Consider the following 19,819-nt stretch of genomic DNA (forward strand, 5'->3'; position numbering starts at 1 on the left):
AACAGTAAATATATTTTTAAGGAATAAATATTTTCCTTGTTTGTAAATAAAATTTGAGTGTAAAAATTGACAAGTAAATAGATAATTAAAGGTGTACTTGTAATTGGGCGCGGGTATTACTTTCATGCGCAGTTATTAATGCGCAGCGTCCGGCACGCACGATAAACTCGTCTATGACGATGTTTCCGTGAAAAAGTTGCGGTTTTCCGCAAATTGGCTGATGAATTTCATAAAAAATCCACTGAAAACATCCTCGTCTGGACGAGGTTCGTGAATTGACGACATTTTTCGAGGTCGAACAAGCGTCATAGGTGAGTGAAAAACATTTTTCTAAATCGGTGTGCTTGCTGCTGGCCCTAACGAATCAAACAAGATGGCCACCAGGGTATTCTTGGCGGTTCTGTTTATTTTTCACCGAATATACATTGCAATTTCATTCCAGCTATTAATTCACCACAAAAAGTTTATTTCTCCCTGTAAAATTAATGGAAATTGTAAATTTTTTCCATTCCTAATGTCGCGTGTCATTTTAACATGACCTATGGAAAGAGTTGATCTAGGTGATTGATAGCAACGTGCTAAAACGATTATTTTCTTGTCTGATATAAATTTTCCTTTTTATCTCTAAAACTCCCCCTTATCGTGTTGATTAATAAAGTGAATAAAGTTAATTAATAATTTTTTCATTTCTTTATTTCTTTATTTGAAATATGAACAAGTTTCGTTATTGATCATATGTAGTTTCATAACCTATTTATTTTTTTATTGTTATTTGAATTATTTTTATTTCTTGTCCTTGCCAATCTTGGGGAAATATTTTTGATTTTAGAAAGTGCAAGATGTCTAGTTCAATCATCGTGGAACCTCGGGATAATGCTACAAGAAAAGATGACACGTTAATTATTATGGTTAACGATGACGGAACAATTTCTGTTGACGAAGAGACTTTGCAAAATTTAATAAGTGAGCATATTTTAATCTATTTAATTCATTTAATTTAATACTTTTCAATTATTCCTGAGTGAGTAAATTTTAATTTTTTGTTTGATTTAAGAAAAGGTGAACAAATAATATACTGAACGTTGTCATTACATTACAATCGATTTCTTCACCTTGCAATAAAATATTTTCTTTTTATTAAAAAAACTTTGGAAAGAGTTTTATTATTATTTTTTTTTTTTTTGGTTTTAGTGGAAAGTTTTTTGAAAAAGAGAATTTTTATTCCGAGGTGAAGAAATTTGTTCCTAAATTTTTTGGGGTTACAGTGAATCAGGCGAATGCGAATGTTAGTGTTGTGAAGTTGGGTCAAACGGAAGGTGACGCTGAAAACGGCGATATTACATTTACTGTTGATCCACCACGTACAACGGTAGCTTCGGAAATTACGACAACATCAACAACAACAACAACCTCAAGTACTGAGGGAGCAGGACTCGTTGATCCTTTTATGGAAATGGATCCCGAGCAATTGGAACGATTAGAAACTGCTTTGCAGAGCGAAGAGGCTAAACAAATTCTCGGTGAAAATGTCACTGCGATGTTAGGTAATTTATTTTTTTTTATTTTAATTATCCAAAAAATAGAATTTGTAAATTTAAATACAGTACAAATTTTAAATACAATTTCTCATCTTTTTTACTTTTTAGACATGTTGACTGTTGAGGAAAGGCAAAACTCGTTGAAACACAGTATCGAGTTGGATCATTGTTACACAACAAGATTGTCTCCATCGGAACCTAAAGTTGTCGATCCTCTACCAATCACAGCATCGCCGGAAACAATTCAAAAATCACATTCAGTCTCTACGACTCCAACTGCTCCATCGCCGGCAGTGAGTCCCGCTTCTGCAACTGCAGCTGGAAATTTAAAAACTGTGAGTAGGATGAAAGAAAAACCTTTTCTTATTTGTTTTCAAAAAAATAATTTTCCCTTTTCTTATTAAGAAGAAATCTGTGACGGGACGGCCTAGAAGAAGTGCTGCTGCATCTTTCATAGGGACGCCAAAGACTGCCGGGAATGCAGCTTCCCGAAATGCGAACGCTTTTCAAGATAAAAGTAAGAGAAAAACAAATTCTTAAACTTTTTTTTGCTCACAAAAAGTTATTTTTTATTTTAACGAGCAATCTTTGTTTCCAGGTGGTCATAAAACGAATGATGATGATGCTGAGGACGACAATTCCTCATTGGACATGACTGAATCTTCAGAATCAGATTCTTCGGACAATGATTCCGACTTTGGACCCCGAGGACCAAGGAGAGGTGGCGTCAGAGCAAGAGGAGGACGCAAGGGTCTCACCACAAGGGGAGGAAGCATCTCCGCCCGGAGACGAGGCTCAAATAAACGTCTCGACACCGAACAAGTGCGGCGACTCGATAAAGAAATGGCAGCCGCCGTCGATGCCATGAAGAGTCCCGAAAAAGAGGAAAAACCCGGTAAGAAAAGAAGGAAAACAGTACACAAATTTTACTAAAATTTTCACTAAATATAAATCAAATTTAATTAAATAAAAGTAAATTAAATATTTATCTAAAAAAGAAAAATCGAGAAATAAATATAAACGAATATAAATATATAAAGAAAATAAATATAAATGAATAATTAAATTAATAATAATAAAAATAATAAATAATTTACAAAATTTGATATTTAAAACTATTTTTAGTTTAGCGATTAAATTAATTTAAATCTACTCGATTTCGACACTTTTTTTAATTTTCAAAAATAAAATTGCTTTACAGAAAAAGTGCATGTAAAGACAAAGAAACCGAGAGTGATGGGAGGAAAGAAAAAAGACGAGAGCATAACGCCAATAGCAACACCTGAGACGTCGCCAATTGTTCATAAACCATTGCAAACGACAAATCAAGTAAAGGCAAATTTAATAAATGCCAATATGATCAAAGGCGATATGATATTGACGAAACCAGGCGAGGGTCGTAATCAAAATCAAAAGATAATTTTCGTTCAAAAGCAAATTTTAATGAAATCAAATGAAATGAAACAACTCGAAGTGAAAAAGACGTCACCCCTTATTTTACCAAAAACCAAAGTAACACAAAGTCCAACGAGTTCGAAAATAACAACAAAAGATGGAAAATTAGTAACGATACCAATATTACCAAAATCAATAGTACACAGTACGCCTGGTAATCAACCGAAAATAGTAACACTCGGTCAATTACATGCCCAAGAACCGATTCAAATATTACAATCAAGTTCCGTACAGCAGCAACAACTACAACAACAGCCGCAGCAACAACAATCACAGCAGCAACAACAACTACAACAACCACAACAGTCATTAATTCCAAATCAAAAAATACAAATTTTCACATCGCCAATTAAAGTGAAATGTGTTGAAGTTAAAAAAGAGAAGAAAAAGTCTGACAATCTTCAGGAAAATTTATTAAAGATTAATGAAGAAATGAAAATTGCCGAAATTGGAAAATCGACAGATGTCAAAGGAACGCCTGAAGGTTTATATTTTAGATATAAATATAATAAATATAAATAATGTAGATATTTTTATAGAAGTCGATTTTGTTTGAATATATTGAGAGAATAATTGTTTATCATTTGTTTTTAACGACAATTGGATTATTTTAATCTGTAGCTTTTATTTAATAATGCATAATAATTTTTTATTTATTTTTCTTCGAATTAGTTTAGTATTTAAAGTTTTAAAAAAACTGTTTTTGATTTTATAAAGAGAAATTTTATCACGGTGTGTGTTTTATAAAAACTTTCTCCAATTGTTGTTAAAGATTCAATTTTTGTTGAGTGTTGTATTGAAAAATGTAAAAGAAAGAAAAAAGTTATATGAGGCTTATTTATAATTAATACAAACTAATAAATACATTTATTTTTTATTTGCTATCTGCTAATTGCTATTTGCCTATTAATCATCACTGAAATTTTTTTTGTTTTTAATTCACGATATTTTTGTTACTTCATATTTTTACTGTATTTGATTTGCTTTATTATTTTATTAAAATATTAAAATTATTACTCGAAAATTTAATTTTTCAATTATTTAAAAATAAAGAAATTGTTTTATAATTTAAGTTTTCAAATTTAATTACATAAATCGAGAGTTATTTTGGATTTAAAAATTTTTAATTTTCGTTTTTATTTGGAAGTAAATTTTTGTTTCAGTTGCAAAAAAGCATCATCATCATCATCAAAAGAAGGATAATCGAAAATCGCCGGCGACATTAGCTTGTGCATTGGGACCAGCTTTATTTTCCACGCCCGATATTATTCGTCGTGTTAGCGTTGGGAATGAGACAAAATCGGAGGCAAATACTCCAACAACTCCAGTGACGTCAACTTCTAATTCGCCTGTTTTTAATCAATCACAATCGGTGACGACTACTCCGACGCATTTAACTCCGTGCTCTTCGACGACTCCTGTTAAAAATACGGAAACAATGACGATTCCGAAAACTTCGCCCGTTGCAGTTGAGGCAATTGGGGAAAAAACTGTCGACGAAGTAAATCAATTGCAAACTTCCATGGCAATGGAAACTGAACCCGATTTGAATACAACACCGATGACTAAATTAAATCCAAGTTCGTTAGATGAAGCAAATTTAGAGGAATCTATGGAAGTTAATAACGATAACAATGGAGTCAGTGAACCTGCAAAAGAAACAAAAAGTCCTGATAAAGTTCCTCTGGCCGAGGAATTACAATCATCATTAGATCCTGGTGAGTTTTCCTTTTGGTTTTTCATTAATTTTTGCATGTCGTTTGTTTTGATAAATTGGCTTTCTTGAGAATGAGTATTTTGGAAGAAAAGGAAAGTAGAAAAAATTAATTGCATGAATAATTAGAAACAAAAATTTCTTTTTCAAGACTAGAAAAATAAATCTTACAAAAATTATTTATTTTATTAATTAATTATTTATTTACTTTCTAAATTTAATTTTCCTAAATTTTCAAATTCTCTTAAAGAGTAAAATTTCAGGGCTCGGATTGTGCGATTTTTTTCGACTTTTTTAAGAAAATGCGACCTTTTTTGTGAAAAAATTTCAAACATTTTTGAAATTAAACAACTTATAAAAAATTCTTGAAAAACATGAAAAAATCGATCACTCCGAGTCTTCGACTCGGAGCAATCGATATCTTCTTGTTTTATAATAATTAAAGATGACCGAGTGATAAAATCATTATTTGATATTCTAAGAAAATTGTTACTGTAACAATTAACTTCTTTAAAATTATTTTTATCATTTTAATTTATTTATTATTTTCTAGAATTTTCAATTATTTTTTATGAAAATAATTCAATTCCTTAAGAAATTTTTTATTATTTATCAAAATAATGGAATTATTGCGAAGAAATTTATAAAAAAAATTTGTAAATAATTTAATTTCTGTGAAATTTTTGTTATTTATGAAAATAATTAAATATTCGCGTACAATTTTATTAAATTTTTTTTAAATTATAAAAAAATAGTAGAAAAAATAAATTTTTCAATAAATAATAATCAAACCGATTATTCGATTAATTTAGTATTTTTTTTCCTTTAAAAAATAATTATTACGATTAAAAATTATTTTTGTGTCTCATTGCAAATAAAAATAACTACAAATAAAATATTTTTGATAACGCGGTGCAAAAAAGGGCACTTTTTTGCGCCTTGTTATGAAAAATATCGTTCGTAACTAGTGCGAGCAGTTGTCAATTTTGGAATGAGCACTTTTTTTGTTTGTTCCAAAAAAAAGTGCTCGTTCAAAAATAATAATTATCTTGATATCTTCTACAAATAAAATTAAAATTCTTAAAAATGAGATTAATTTCATTGATGTTTTAAGTTTAATTCTCGTCAATATTTTAATTATCTTTATAAACTTTAATAAAATGCATTACAAAATACAATTATTTTCATAAATAACAATATTAATCACAAAAATTCAATTATTTTAAAAATTAATTAAATTATTCGCAGAAATTCAATTATTATCTTCAAGAAATCTAAAAAAAATTGTGGTCAACATGTCAATTATCTTTATAAATAAATGAAAATAATCTTCGACAAAGTTCAATTATTTTGAGGAATTTTAATAAAATTCATTGCAAAATTCAATTATTTTCATAATTAATAGTATTCATCACAAGAATTCAAATATTTTCAAAAATTTTAATAAAAATCATGGCAAAATTTCAATTATTTTCAAAAAAAAAAAATGTTTACATTAATTCAATTATTTAAAATAGAATTTGCATAAATTTTTTTGCAAAAATTAATTTTTTTAAAAAAGTCATTAAATTCTTCGCAGTAATTCAATTATTTTCAAAAATTTTAATGAAATTCATTGCAAAATTTTAATTATTTTCAAAAACTTTCTTAATTCAATAATTTGTATATATCAATTATTTTAATATAAATTCCCAATAAAATTCAATTATTTAAAAACAATTTTGATTGATGTTTCTTAAATCGATGCTGTTGTGAATTTATGTGACTAAAGCGACTTTTTTTGGGTCTTAAAGTCGATCCGAGCCCTGAAATTACGTAATTTAATAAATTTTAAGATCAAACCTAAATTTTAATATTATTTCATATATTTTAATATTACTAGTAGTATAAATTTAGTATATTTTCAAAATTAATAAACTAGAAAATGTGAAAATATACTTTTTAGATTTTTTTAGAGACTTTACGTTCAATCTTAATGTAAGACAAAAGTAGCGAAATCTAATTTTTAAATTTATTTAATGAAAATGATCTCTTCTGTAAACTTTTAATGCTGTATTTCAAGTAATTAGCACAGCATGAGAATAGAAGAATTTGTCAATTTTGTGCGATGGTGGGAGAACTTTTGTTTTTCTTTTTCGCATTTATTGCTTATTATTGTGTATTTAAAATTTTCTTCTTTCTTTAAAGAAAAATTGTCTGTTTTTGAATTTTTTGTATTTAAAATTTTTCTTCTAAAAATTTTTATTATTTGAAATTTTTTTTTTTGAAAATTATTATTTTGAAATTTTTTTTCTGGAATTTTCTATTTTGAAAATTTGTTATTGTTTAGCAAAATTTTTGATAACTCAATTTTGCAGACTCATCTTTCAACTAAAATACGAATGATAAATATTCTTTCAGTTTAATACTCTGGCTTATTCTCTATTATTGAAAATTTCATTAAAGGTTGTTGTACACTTTAGTGTTGATTGTATGATTATTTTTGCAAAACTCGTATTTTTTGTTATTTACCAAATACAGTTCCACCTGAGGGAGTTTCCCAACGAATGGAACAACCCAATGTTCCAAATGATATTGTTCCTAAACAAAGTAAGTTTCACTATTGTATTATTTTTCCTTTTGTCATTTACAATGATCGATAAATTATAATTTAATAAGAAAAATAAATGTATTTGAATTTCTACTATGACACAAAATCTTGTGTAAACAGTTTTCTTTTTTCTTTTTCTTTCTTGGTATTTGATAAGTTATTGATTTTGTAAATAGTGGATGTAATTTTAGAAACAACACTGGAAAGTTTTTTGTGAATTAAAATTATTTGAATGTATTTTCTTTTTTGGGATTTATCTTTTTATAGAATAGAAAATGTACTGTTTTGATATTTGATTCTTTTATTTTATACAATTTCTTTTTATTTTTTTAGCCGGAATCGAAGGAGAGGAACAGCTTCTAGCTACGTTGGAGATGGAGGCGACAAAACACGAGGATGATTTATTGGCTGAAGCTTTGTTACTTCAAGAGGAACTCGGCGTTGATTTGGCTGTAAGTTTTTTTTTAATTTGCAACTTAATATACTATTTTTATTTTTATTACTATTATTAATTAACTAAAAAGCAAATTCAGTTTTTCTTTTATTTATTTTTTAAATAGAAAAAATTAATTTTTCACTGTATTGGAAAATTCTAACACAAATATTGTATTGATTAATTAATTAATTAATGTTTAGTCTGGATTGGACCAGTCAGCAGATTCCGAACCACTTTTGTCACCGTCGGCATTCTCATCTGTTTTATCGCCGAAACAACAGACGGAAGTGAAGGTTGTTGCAACGGCAACAGTTGAACCCTTCAAAGCGACCCAACAACTTGATCAATTAAAAAAGAAAGAGGATAAGGAGCCAATTCAAATAATACGTGGTGGGCGTGTTATAACTTTACCTCCAATCGAAGCACCAGCAACGCGGAGTAAAAAATTGCAAGCCATGGGTGATAAACCCCAGCAAAAGGAAATAATCGTCGTAAAAGAAGAAAAAAAGCCAAGGTGAATTTTATAAAAGAAAAATGAAACCTAAAAATTATTTTTTAGATTCTTAATTTTTTTATTTAGATTTAAAATTATCTGAATTTTAAATATTTAGAAAATTGGTAGAAATTCTTTTTTTTTGGCAAATTAATTACCTTCTTTCTTTTTTCTCCTTTTTAGCAGATCAAGTTTAAGTGAATTTATTCCGAAGGAAGATGTAGATTTAGATGACGAATTCGAGGACGAAGGCGATAATTCTGATTCTGAAGACGATCCAGATCGTTTGTGGTGTATTTGTAAAAGGCCGCATAATAATCGCTTTATGATTTGTTGCGATGTTTGCGAGGATTGGTTTCACGGCAAATGCGTCAATGTCAGCAAAGCTATGGGTAAATTTTTCTATTTTATTTTCATATTCCACTTTTTGGTTAATTTTTTCCCCTTCAAATTCTTTTTGTCAATTTTATTTTCCCATTAACTTCATAATTTTCTAAAGTTTCCTATCAAAACTAATTTTATTTTTTTTATTTCAATAATTAAAATTATTAATTAAAATTGTGTTTACAAAAAAAATTTATTTAATATTTTAATAATTAAATAAAAAACTATATATTTATTTATTATTATTTAATTTTCAGGACAACAAATGGAGGAGCAGGGAGTTGAATGGGTGTGTCCAAATTGTGCTAAGAAAAAAGCTGAAGAAACGAGAGTAAAGCATGCTTCGCCAGTGGTATCGAAACGTAAATCGACTGAAGCTCTATTCCAAACATTGGACGGCAAATCGAGTGGATTGCCGAATAAAAAATTGCCCGCCACCGATGGACCGTCAACTGAGAAAATAGCTCAAGGCTCTGGAATAACGCAGTGTGTCGTTTGCAAGAAGGAAGCTAGAAATTCCAGTATTTATTGTTCTGATACTTGCATTTTGGCACACGCTCAAGAAACATGCACCAAAGATAAACCAGCTACAACACCGTCGCCAAAAGCGCCGAAACAAGATTTTCTCAAAGGCAAAGTCGATGCTCGAGTTATGGTTTACGATCGAAAAACGGGAAAAGTTCTTTCAGGTAAATTATCCGTAGCGTTTTCTTTCTTTTACAAGTTTACCATTTCTTTTAATTATTTTTTTATTTTTTGGAAAACTTACAATTTTCTGAATTTCTTTTTTTTCATGGTTTTAAATTTATTTACAACTAGCAAATAATTTGCGCGCTAGAGCGGGGAACTCGGTACTCCATTTCTGATTATTTTGTAAATTAAAAAATGTTATATTTTCAAAAATTCAGATAAAATCCTTCGAAACAATTTAATTATTTTTATGAATTGTAAAATCATCCGTAAGAATTCTAAATATTTAATTATTTTCACAAATAAGAAAATTCTTCGTAAGAATTAAAATATTTTAATAAATTATAAAATTCTACAAAGGAATTCAATTATTTTCATAAATAAGAAAATTTTTCGGAGAAATTCAATTATATTCATAAATAATAAAATGTTTCGGAAAAATTCAATTATTTTCATAAATAATATGTATAATGTTTCGGAGGAATTTAATTATTTTCAATTTTACAATTTTAATAACATTTCTCGAAAGAATATAATTATTTTTAAAAATATTTAAATTCAATTATATTCAAGAGTTTTTGTAAAAATTTTATTATTTTCAACAATTTTGATAAAAAATTCTTCGAATCAATTCAATTCTTTTTATAACTTGTAAAATTCTTGGCAAGAATTCAATTATTTTCATAAATAATAAAATGTTTCGGAGAAATTCAATTATTTTCAAAACAATTTTAATAAAATTTCTCAGAAAAAATTCAATTATATTCAAGATAATTTTAATAAAATTTCTCTAACAGGTTCAATTATTTTTAAAAATTGTAATAAAATCTTTCTAAACAATTCAATTGTTTTCAAAAGTTTTGAATAAAATTCTTTGTAAATTTCAATTATTTTCAAAATTTTTAATTAAAATTACTTTAAAAAATGTAATTATTTTTACGAAATTTAATGAAATTCTTCAAAAAAAATGTAATTATTTACAAAAACTTTAATAAAATTGTTCAAACGAATTTAATTTTCTATGAATAATTTTAATAAAATTTAATAGGAAACTCGTTAATTACAATTAATAAGAAACACACTTATTTTCGAAACTTAAAAGAAATTCTTCTTAAAATTCAATTATTTAAAAAACTTCTTTAATTCCATGAAAATTGAAATAAATTCTTTAAAACAATTCAATCATTTTAAAGAATTTTAATAAAAATTTTGCCAACAATTAAATTATTTTCAATACAATTTTGAATACATTTTCTCTAAAGAATTCAATTATTGAAAAAAATTTCGATAAAATTCTTGAAATGAATTGAATTCTTTTCAAATTTTTTTTATAAATATTTTACAAGAATTCAATGATTTTTAGTACATCGACAATTTAATTATTTTTGAAAATAATTGAATTCTTTAATAGAATTTTATTAAAACTTTTTTACATTATTGAATCCCTGCGAAAAAATTTATTATTTCTACAAATAATTGAATTTTTGACAAGAATTTGAATACAATTGTATTTAAAATAATTGAATTCCTGTGAAAAATTTACTATTTATTAATACTATTGAATTCTTTCGATGAATTTAAAAAAACATGTTTAAAAATAATTGAATTTTCCCTGGAATTTAATTAAAATTGTATTTAAAATATTTGAATTTCAGCGAAAATTTCATTATTTCGGAAAATAATTGAATTCTTGAATTGAATTTTATTAAAAGTTCTTTAAATAATTGAACTCCTATGAAAAAATTCAATTATTTTTTAAAATAATTGAATTTTGTCGGAGAATTTTAACAAGATTTTTAAAAATAATTTAAATTTTCGAAGAAATTAATTAAATTAATTGTATTGAAATTGTATTGAAAATTTTAAACATTTAAAAAGAACAATTATTTAAAAAGTTAGAAAACAGCAACTACCTTCAAACTGCGAACCGATTACCGGAATACGATTATTAATATAGATTTTCTAATTTTTAATTAAGGTGCCGGAGCTCCGACGGCGGGAAATCTCAAAAATTGGCTCAAGGAAAATCCATCCTACGAAATTGTTCGACCAAATAGTTTGAATACTTTTAAAATCGCTGGAAAAACAGTCACGGCTATTCAAACGCAAGATTCTCCTAAACAGGTATTTTTTTCTCCTTTCTTCTTTTAGTTAAGAAATATAATTTCAACAATTCTTCGGATATAAAAAATTCGCTATTACCAATAAAAAGTTTTTTCTTATTTTTTTTCAAAAATATTTATGTTTATATTTAAAATGTTAAAATAAATATTATCTTTTATAGCTAAAAGTATCGCCAGTGAGACGTGAAAAAATGCAGTTACATCCAAAAATGGTTTTCGCTAAAGTTCCGGGTTCAAAGCAAACAATTCTAGCCGCAAGTGCAAAGAAAACGGTTATAGTTCCTCCTGAAAGTATGGGAACAGCAATAAAAATAAAAGTACAACAAACGCAAAAAATTCCAATTTTAAGGCAAACAATATTAAAGACACCATTGTCATCACCATCGCCAGCGTCACCGGTACAAAAAGCACAAGTAACGCCTAAAGTGATAAAACGACAGGAGCCAAAAACACCAACTCAAGTTAAACAACAACCAATAAAATCACCGATTACACTTGCCAAGAAACCCGAGACAGAACCAATACGCGTAAATGTACGTAAAACAATGACAGACGCATTGATTGCACGAGTTAAAGCCACTGATGATTTAAAATTAACACAAGAAGAAATCAAGGACCTTGCCCTCAATATTGAACTCGAATTATATAAACATTTCAAGGACACAGGTACTAAATACAAGGCAAAATATCGTAGTCTCATTTTTAATATCAAGGACCCAAAGAATTTAACATTATTCCGAAAGATTGCCGACAGATCATTAACGCCCGACGCAGTTGTTAGATTAAGTCCCGAGGAAATGGCCAGTCAAGAATTAGCCGAATGGCGTGAGAAAGAAACAAAACATCAACTCGATATGATTAAGAAAAATGAATTGGATCTCTTGGCGCAGGCAAAGTCAATAGTGGTAAAAACACATAAAGGCGAATTGGTAATTGAAAACGATCGTGTCAGTGATCCAGTTGATTCAAAATCGTCCGTTAACGATATTGTGACAGTGTTGAATAATATCGATTCGACAGAGACGAAGAAAAAGGAGGATATTGTCGATTTGAAGAAATTGAAAATCGAGGAGAAGAAAGATAAGGAGAAGCATCGTTCGCGTGATCGTGAGAAGGGAAAGAAACGTGACAGGAGTAAAAATCGTCATCGTCATAGTCGTGATCGTGAGAGGAGTAAGGATCGCAAATCGGGAAAGAACAAGGATAAGAAGGAGAAAGATAGGGATCGTGAGCGTGATAAAGAAAAGGGTCGAGATCGTGACAAGGAGAAGAAGCATAAGAAGAGTAAGAGCAAGAGTCACAAGAGTCATAAAGATTATAAGGAGAAGGAGAAAAAGGAAGAGGAGAGGAAGGATATCGAGAAGAAGGAGGTAACAACAACACCCCCTAGAGTTGAACCGCCAATTGAGGATCGTCTCTGGCGACATATTGACGACGAGACAACGACTGGTTTCGTTAATCTTGATGTCGATTCCGATCTATCGGATCGTGAACCAAGTTCAACGGTGAATATAAAAACGCCTGATATTAATGATGACTTTGAGAGGGAGAGAGAACCGGAACCAGAGGTAGATTTACCGAGAGGTCCACAACAGACAGTGTGGCGTGGTTTTGTCAGTATGCCCGATGTGGCGAAATTCTTCATCACAGCACAAGAAGTTAGTGGTAATTCTCGCGATCTAATGGAAGATTTACCCGATACCGTTGATGTTGTGGGTAGAATTGGACCCGATACGGTGTGGGATTATATTTCTAAAATGAAGAAAAATGGATCAAAGGAGATTCTTGTCATTCGTCTAACAGCCGCTAATGATGAGGAGAAAATTCCCTATATCACACTCTACAGTTACTTGAATAGTCGAAGTCGTCTTGGGGTCGTGAGAAATTTCTCAAACAGCATCAAGGATTTCTACATAATGCCATTTCCAAATCTCAGTAAAATACCAAATGTCCTGCTACCCCTGAACGGTCCCGGTTTCGAGGAACAACGACCTCCCCTTCTCCTGGGAATAATTGTCCGCAATAAATGTAAACGCATCGCATCCGCTCCACTACCTTCGTTATCGACGAAAATCCTGAAGAAAGATCCCGATCGTAGTTATACACCGCCATTGATACTTCCATCGCCGTTGGATAAGAATCCATCGCCACCCACTTCGCCTCGATTACATCACAAGGGAATCACCGATTCATTGCCTGACAGTAAACTCATCACTCAGCATACACTCGAGAGTTTGAATAAGGCGCAAATTGGAATGTCAAGAACGCTTCTTGATAGTGCAACTATTTCGAAAATTGTTCCTGAATTATCGTCGAGAATTGATTTGACGGCAAAAACACAGGAGGAAGATGATGATGAGCCGTACAGTCCGGGCGAAATGGATGAGGATTTGGATAATCTTAATGATGACGAGGACGATGATGATGATGTTGCTGTCGTTGGTGCTGATGATGGTTCAAAGGATAATGAGAGTGAATTATTGTCGACGAATAAGGATGCCAGTGAATTGCAGAGGAAAATGGATGAGCTGAATCGTCAGATTGAAGAGCAAAAGCAACAAATACAAAATATTAGTTCATCATTTCTTGGTGACGTGACAAATACATTGCCGGTGAGATATTTAAAAGATTTATTAAAAGTACTGGAAAAAATTAAATTTTTAGAATTCATAAGAAAGTTCTGAATTTTTGGTATCTTTTTGGTTTGCCTCATAAACTATGAAACTACCGTTAAATCAAATACAAAATCTTCAAAAAAAATTTCTATTTCTGACAAGAGTGAATTTTTTCAATATTATTTAATTATTTCAAAAGTTTTAACGCGATTGTCTTGATAAATAACAAAATTCTTCAAAGAAATTCAATTATTTTTAAGAATTTGAAAAAAAATTCTTGTCAAAACTCAATTATTTTTATAAATAAAAATATTCATCAGAAGAATTCAATTCTTATCAAAAGTTCTAAAATTTTTCGAAGAAATTCAATTATTTTTAGGAATTTAAAAAAAATTCTTGTTAAAATTCAATTATTTTCAAAAATAAAATTTTCATCACAAGAATTCAATTCTTTTCAAAAGTTCTGAAAATTCTTCGAAGAAATTCAATTATTTTTAGGAATTCAAAAAAAATTCTTGTTAAAATTTAAAATTCTTGTTAATTTCTTGTTAAAATTCAATTATTTTCAAAAATAAAATTTTCATCACAAGAATTCAATTCTTTTCAAAAGTTCTAAAATTCTTCGAAGAAATTCAATTATTTAAAAAATTTTTAACAAATATCGTGTCAAGAATTCAATTATCTTTATAAATAGCAAAATTGTTCGCCAAATATTCAATTATTTTCAAAAGTTTTTCGTAAATTCAATGATTTTTAATATTTACTATTTTCATAAAATTTATCAAAAAATTTAATTATTAAAAAAAAATTGTTGTTACAATACTACGAAAAAAATTCAATTATTTTTATAAATTAATAAAATTTCATTTAGGAATTCAATTATTTTCATAGCAGAATTTCAAATATTTTTAATACAATTTTAAATAAATTACTCGAAAAATGCAATTATTAAAAATTTTAAAACTTGACGAAAGAATTCAATTTTAAGAAACATTTAATTATTCAATAAAATAATAAAATTCGTTGCCATAATTAGAATATTTTCATAAATAACTTTTAGTTCGTCGCAGAAAAACAATTATTTAAGAAATTTTTTTAATAATTCTGCAAAAGAATTCAATTATCTTGATAAACAACAAAATTCTCCCCATAAAATCAATTATCTTAAGGAATTTAAAAAATTTTAATAACATACTTGAAACAGTTTTCAATTATTTTCAAAAATTTTTTTAAAATGTTTGAACATTTTAATTCCAATATAAAAATAATAATAATGATTGAATATTTATTTTAAGTAAAACTATTGATGTTTTTGAATAATTTTACAATTAAAAAAATTCTTAAATAAATGTAATAGAACATTTTTTGGAGTATCTAATAATTTTTAGAGTGAATTGGAATTTTTTTTAGGGTCAGGGAAAAAGTCAAAATTATGTCTGGAAATCAGGGAAAAGTCAGGGAAAAACAAAGTTAAATTTTTGTGGCAACCCTTATCATCCAAGGCTTCGACTTGTTAATTATTTGACGTCTTGGTTTAAATAAACGAATTTTTTCGATCCTCCATTTCCTTTTCCTCAAAACTGTTTCAGTTATGAGTGAGAGATTATGTTTTTTAAATTAGAGAATTTTACTTACAAGTTTGTTCATTAATTTTTTCTAATAGTTTATTTTTGATTACTTGTCAAGTTTATTTACTTATCTATTTATTTGTTCATTTATTTATTCAACTGTTTATTTTATTATTCATCTATTTATTTATTTTAAAATTTCAGAAAATTTATCGATTATATTTATTTGTTTATTTATTTAATCATTCAACTGTTTATTTATTAATTTATTAAAAAAATTTCTTTCTTTTTTAATTTCAGAGATTATTGATTATATTTGTTCATTTATTCAGTTCTTTATTCAGTAATACAAAATTTTTTCTAAAGTTATCAATTTTGTCAATTATTGAACATAAAATTTCGTTAATTCAATATTTTGTAAATTTATTTTACATTTTGTCCAGAATTTTTTTATCATCGAGTTGAACTAGTCTTTAAACTTACAAATATTTTGTTTTATTGATAGAAATGATCCCTAATTAATTATTTTTTATTTCTTTTACTGAAAGAGATTTTAACTTTTTAAAAAAATTAATTCGAATTGAACGTTCTTCAATTTTGTTTATATTTCTGTATTTTGCTCTTTTAATTGAAATTTTCAATTCTTTTAATTAAAGGAAGAAGTTAACAATTATGATTTTTAATTCTCGATTAGTTTTTAATTTCTTTGTCTTTATTCAATTGTTTTACAAGTTTTTCAATTGTTTTTCTTTTTTTCTGACTAAAAAAATTGAATTCGTTAATCTCATTAGATTTCGTTTAATTCTGTTAAAGTTATAAATTAAAAGAATACAAGACAATATTTTATTTATTGAAGAGTAGAATAATATAAAACATCTGTGATGGTAAATTTTGGATTTAAAGAAAATTTGTAAATATTTTGTTTGAAAAATGAATAAAAACATACATAACTTTTGGAAAAGAATTAAAGTACACCTAAAATCAGTTTTATTTTCTTACAAAATAGATTTTTGTTTAACAGAATACCAATCATGTGCCTTCCAATTGTTTTTTTTTATTATTAATAACTTTTAATAATTATTAATTAATTTGTTTAAGTTTTTTCCAATTCAATTTTACTAAAAGAATATGAATTTTTAGGGTCTGGGACTCGATCCGGAGACAAATGAAGGCGACGACGCGTACAGTCCATCGGACACGCGATCATTCACACCACCACCGCAGGGTTTGAAATTCACACAACCAATTTTGGATAAAGTCTCGGACATAACGATTCCACCGAATCTCCAGGAGATTCTCGCCAACGTGAAACGTCAGGAAACATCGAAAATCGATCCCTATCTTCCCTCGAAGCCAAGTGCATCATTCCTCACCTCAGTGAACACTTCAAGATCAACAGGAAAATCGGAGAAATATTCCTCCTTCCCCAAAGGAACCAGTTCAACACGTTTCAGCGGTGAAAAATCTTCCGAGTCGCAATCATCACCAGTCAAGGAAATCAAGACCAGCACACTCAGTTCAATGAGTGAATTGGATTTGATTAAAAAAGCCGCCGAACAATTGGCCAGTGAAACATTGCCAACAACACCGCCTCTGGTTATACCGCCGACACTTTATCCGACAATTGTCCCGCCACCAACGCCGGTGATGCCACCACCTCTACCACCGCCACCGCCAGCAGCCACTACAGTGCCAATGATTCCATCGTTGCCCGCAATTCCAATTGTCTCAACGATACCAATTGTTGGGACACTACCATCAATTGTACCGTCGCCAGTTTCAACACTCGTGACAAATCAAATTACAATGGTACCACCGCCAGTGACTGAAACGCCTGCTGATAATAATGATAAGACAATAACTTATCCAGCGTTAATTGGTGATGCATTGAAAACAAGTCTCGCTTCCAATCAGCCACGACCACCTGGTCTTGAGGAAGATGAAGTACCAAGTTTCTTGTCACCAACGGGAAAGGCACCCGAGAGTCCTTCCAAATCTGCGCTTCCAACAAAATTCATACCCAAAAGTGGTGTTGTGCTAAGTGTTAAACGAAAACTGAACGATAATGATTTGACGCCTTCCAAAATTCCAAGGACAAAATCATCAAGGTGGGGTCAACCACCACCTACGGAGTAGATTTTTTTTTTCGTTTATTTTTCCTTTTTTTCTCCCCCACCCAGGACTTACAAATTATTGTTGTGCGAATCGAATTGACGATTGGAAAATTCGTGTGAGTTGCGAATTTTTATTTTCTCGTACTTTTAGAAACACAAAACTCGGTGTTCTGGATGCTGGTGTGAAAATTAATGGCGAGAGTATTTTTTTTTCTTATGATTTGAACACTTTTTCCGTCTCTGAACAATGTTTTTAAATGAAATTTGTTTTATTAACTATTTTCTTGTTAAATTGTCAAAAAACGGAAGACGGATATTTGTTTTCAAATTATAAGGTTGTTATAGTTTTTTTAAAATTTTATTTTCAATACATAGTTTCATAACGAAACGAGCAAAAAAAAATTTACCAAAGTTTTCAAACTTTGCATTTTTTAAATCTCTATTTTCTAAATTGAAAAACAATCATATTTTATTCAATAATAATAAAATATGTTATTTATTTTTAAAAAAATAGGAAAGAAGATTAGTCTGAGATTTCGGAAATTGTAAAATTTGCTGTAGAAATTCGATTTTTTTTTTAAATTTGAATTCAATTGTATTGTTCAATACGAAAATTGAAATTAAAAGAAAAGCTTTTTAACTTTTCATAATGTTTGGATGGAAATTTAATCTATAATCACAAATTCAAATATTTATCATTTAAAAAATTGCACATTTTTTTCATCATACACAAAATTTCATTTATATTGTAAATTTTTTTTTATTAATTTTCAAAAAAAAAATTGTATTTATAGAGGGAAATTTTTTTGATTTACAAAATGCAATGAAACGGAAGGTAGCCGTAACTAAATTATTTAAAAAAATTACAGCAAAAATTAAAAATGTATCTAAATTTTTGCGTAAATTTGAAATTTTCTAAAATCAATTAATAATAGTTGCGGCTAGAAAATAGCGGATATCTTCAGTTTCATAACGAAATATAAATTCATTAACGAAAAAATACAATAAAAAAAAAAATACAAAATTACAAAAACTAAATAAAATTTACAATTAAACTTCTGAAATAATATTCACTAATAAAATTTACAAATAAAATTCAGCAATGAATTCACAAATAGAAAAAAATGAACGAAAAAATTTATAAATGAACAAAATTTCAATTGACAAATTTAAATACACAGAAATGTATTAAATTTGCAAGAGAAATAATTTGATTAAAACCAATTACCATTAAAATATACTATCCGTACTTTAAAAATAGAGATAAAAAAGTTCATTCGAAAATTTGTTTTTAATTAAAAAAAAGTAGATATCAATAAGGCTTGTAAAATGTAGAATTTTTCGTCGTATTTAATTGTAACAGCATCCAAGCACCTCTTCTGTAAATACCAAAGTGAAAAAAAAGATCGAAACACGCAGTACGATTCTTAATACCGTATATTATAATCACAGGCAAAAAAAAAAACAAAGAAAGGAATGTAAATAATCTAAATTAGGAAGTGTAAAATATTTTACGAAATTTCGAAAGGGAGAGCGAGCGAGCGAGAGAGAGTTTAAATCGAGAGAAGAAAAAAACGTTCACAGCATCACACTTGTATTGGCTGTGTAAATATCAAAAAAAGACAAAATATTTCTATGATAATGTTTTGTTAAAACAAAAAAAAAATGTGATTATGTCGAACGGTAAATAGAGTAAACGGCGTGTCTAAGAAATATTTCTTTTATATGTTCATCTAGCTTTGCAATTTTGTTTTTCCAATTTTTTTTTTTTTTTTATTTTTTTCTTTGAGACAAATATCGTAATTAGTTAATATTAGTGAAAGCTAGAGTAATTAAGAATTTTAGAATCAAGCCGAAACCAAAATATTCCTTTTTCCAGAAAAATTATTAAAGAATAATAATTAATAATAATTATTGAATATTAAATAATTAATAATTAATAAGTAAAATAATAAATTGTTTTCCATTTTTAAAATTTGCTATATATGTTAAATAAAGAACGTGTGAGTTTGAATAATTCAATTGTAAGGCACTTTTTAAAATACGTTATGTTAAGAGTGATTTTCAGTGTTCATTAATTTTTTTTTTCTCTGGTGAGA

General features: G+C 28.1%; 1 protein-coding gene across 4 annotated transcripts; it reads left to right on the plus strand.

Moving 5' to 3' along the window:
- Positions 1–115: 115 nt before the first annotated feature.
- LOC122504370 (death-inducer obliterator 1) lies at positions 116–18,095 on the plus strand. Of its 4 annotated transcripts, none has more exons than XM_043615449.1 (16): positions 116–311; positions 830–963; positions 1,266–1,544; positions 1,647–1,873; positions 1,944–2,055; positions 2,137–2,433; positions 2,740–3,477; positions 4,157–4,711; positions 7,228–7,296; positions 7,631–7,749; positions 7,934–8,247; positions 8,410–8,618; positions 8,868–9,299; positions 11,279–11,424; positions 11,585–14,035; positions 16,747–18,095. In XM_043615449.1, the coding sequence occupies exons 2-16, from the start codon at positions 840–842 to the stop codon at positions 17,740–17,742; spliced, it is 7,068 nt and encodes a 2,355-aa protein (XP_043471384.1). In that variant the 5' UTR covers positions 116–311; positions 830–839; the 3' UTR covers positions 17,743–18,095. The 4 variants fall into 4 exon arrangements, with proteins under 4 accessions (XP_043471384.1, XP_043471386.1, XP_043471385.1 ...); XM_043615451.1 differs by having other exon boundaries at positions 8,413–8,618; XM_043615450.1 differs by having other exon boundaries at positions 1,947–2,055.
- Positions 18,096–19,819: the final 1,724 nt, after the last annotated feature.

This window comes from Leptopilina heterotoma, unplaced genomic scaffold, assembly GCF_015476425.1.
Source record: "Leptopilina heterotoma isolate Lh14 unplaced genomic scaffold, ASM1547642v1 Lhet_292, whole genome shotgun sequence".
NCBI classification, from domain to species: domain Eukaryota; kingdom Metazoa; phylum Arthropoda; class Insecta; order Hymenoptera; family Figitidae; genus Leptopilina; species Leptopilina heterotoma.

Coding starts and splice junctions, on each gene's coding strand:
- LOC122504370 (XM_043615449.1), top strand. CDS start 840: ATGTCTAGTTCAATCATCGTGGAACCTCGGGATAATGCTACAAGAAAA. Junction 964..1,265: donor GACTTTGCAAAATTTAATAA/GTGAGCATATTT, acceptor TTGGGGTTACAG/TGAATCAGGCGAATGCGAAT. Junction 14,036..16,746: donor ACGTGACAAATACATTGCCG/GTGAGATATTTA, acceptor ATGAATTTTTAG/GGTCTGGGACTCGATCCGGA.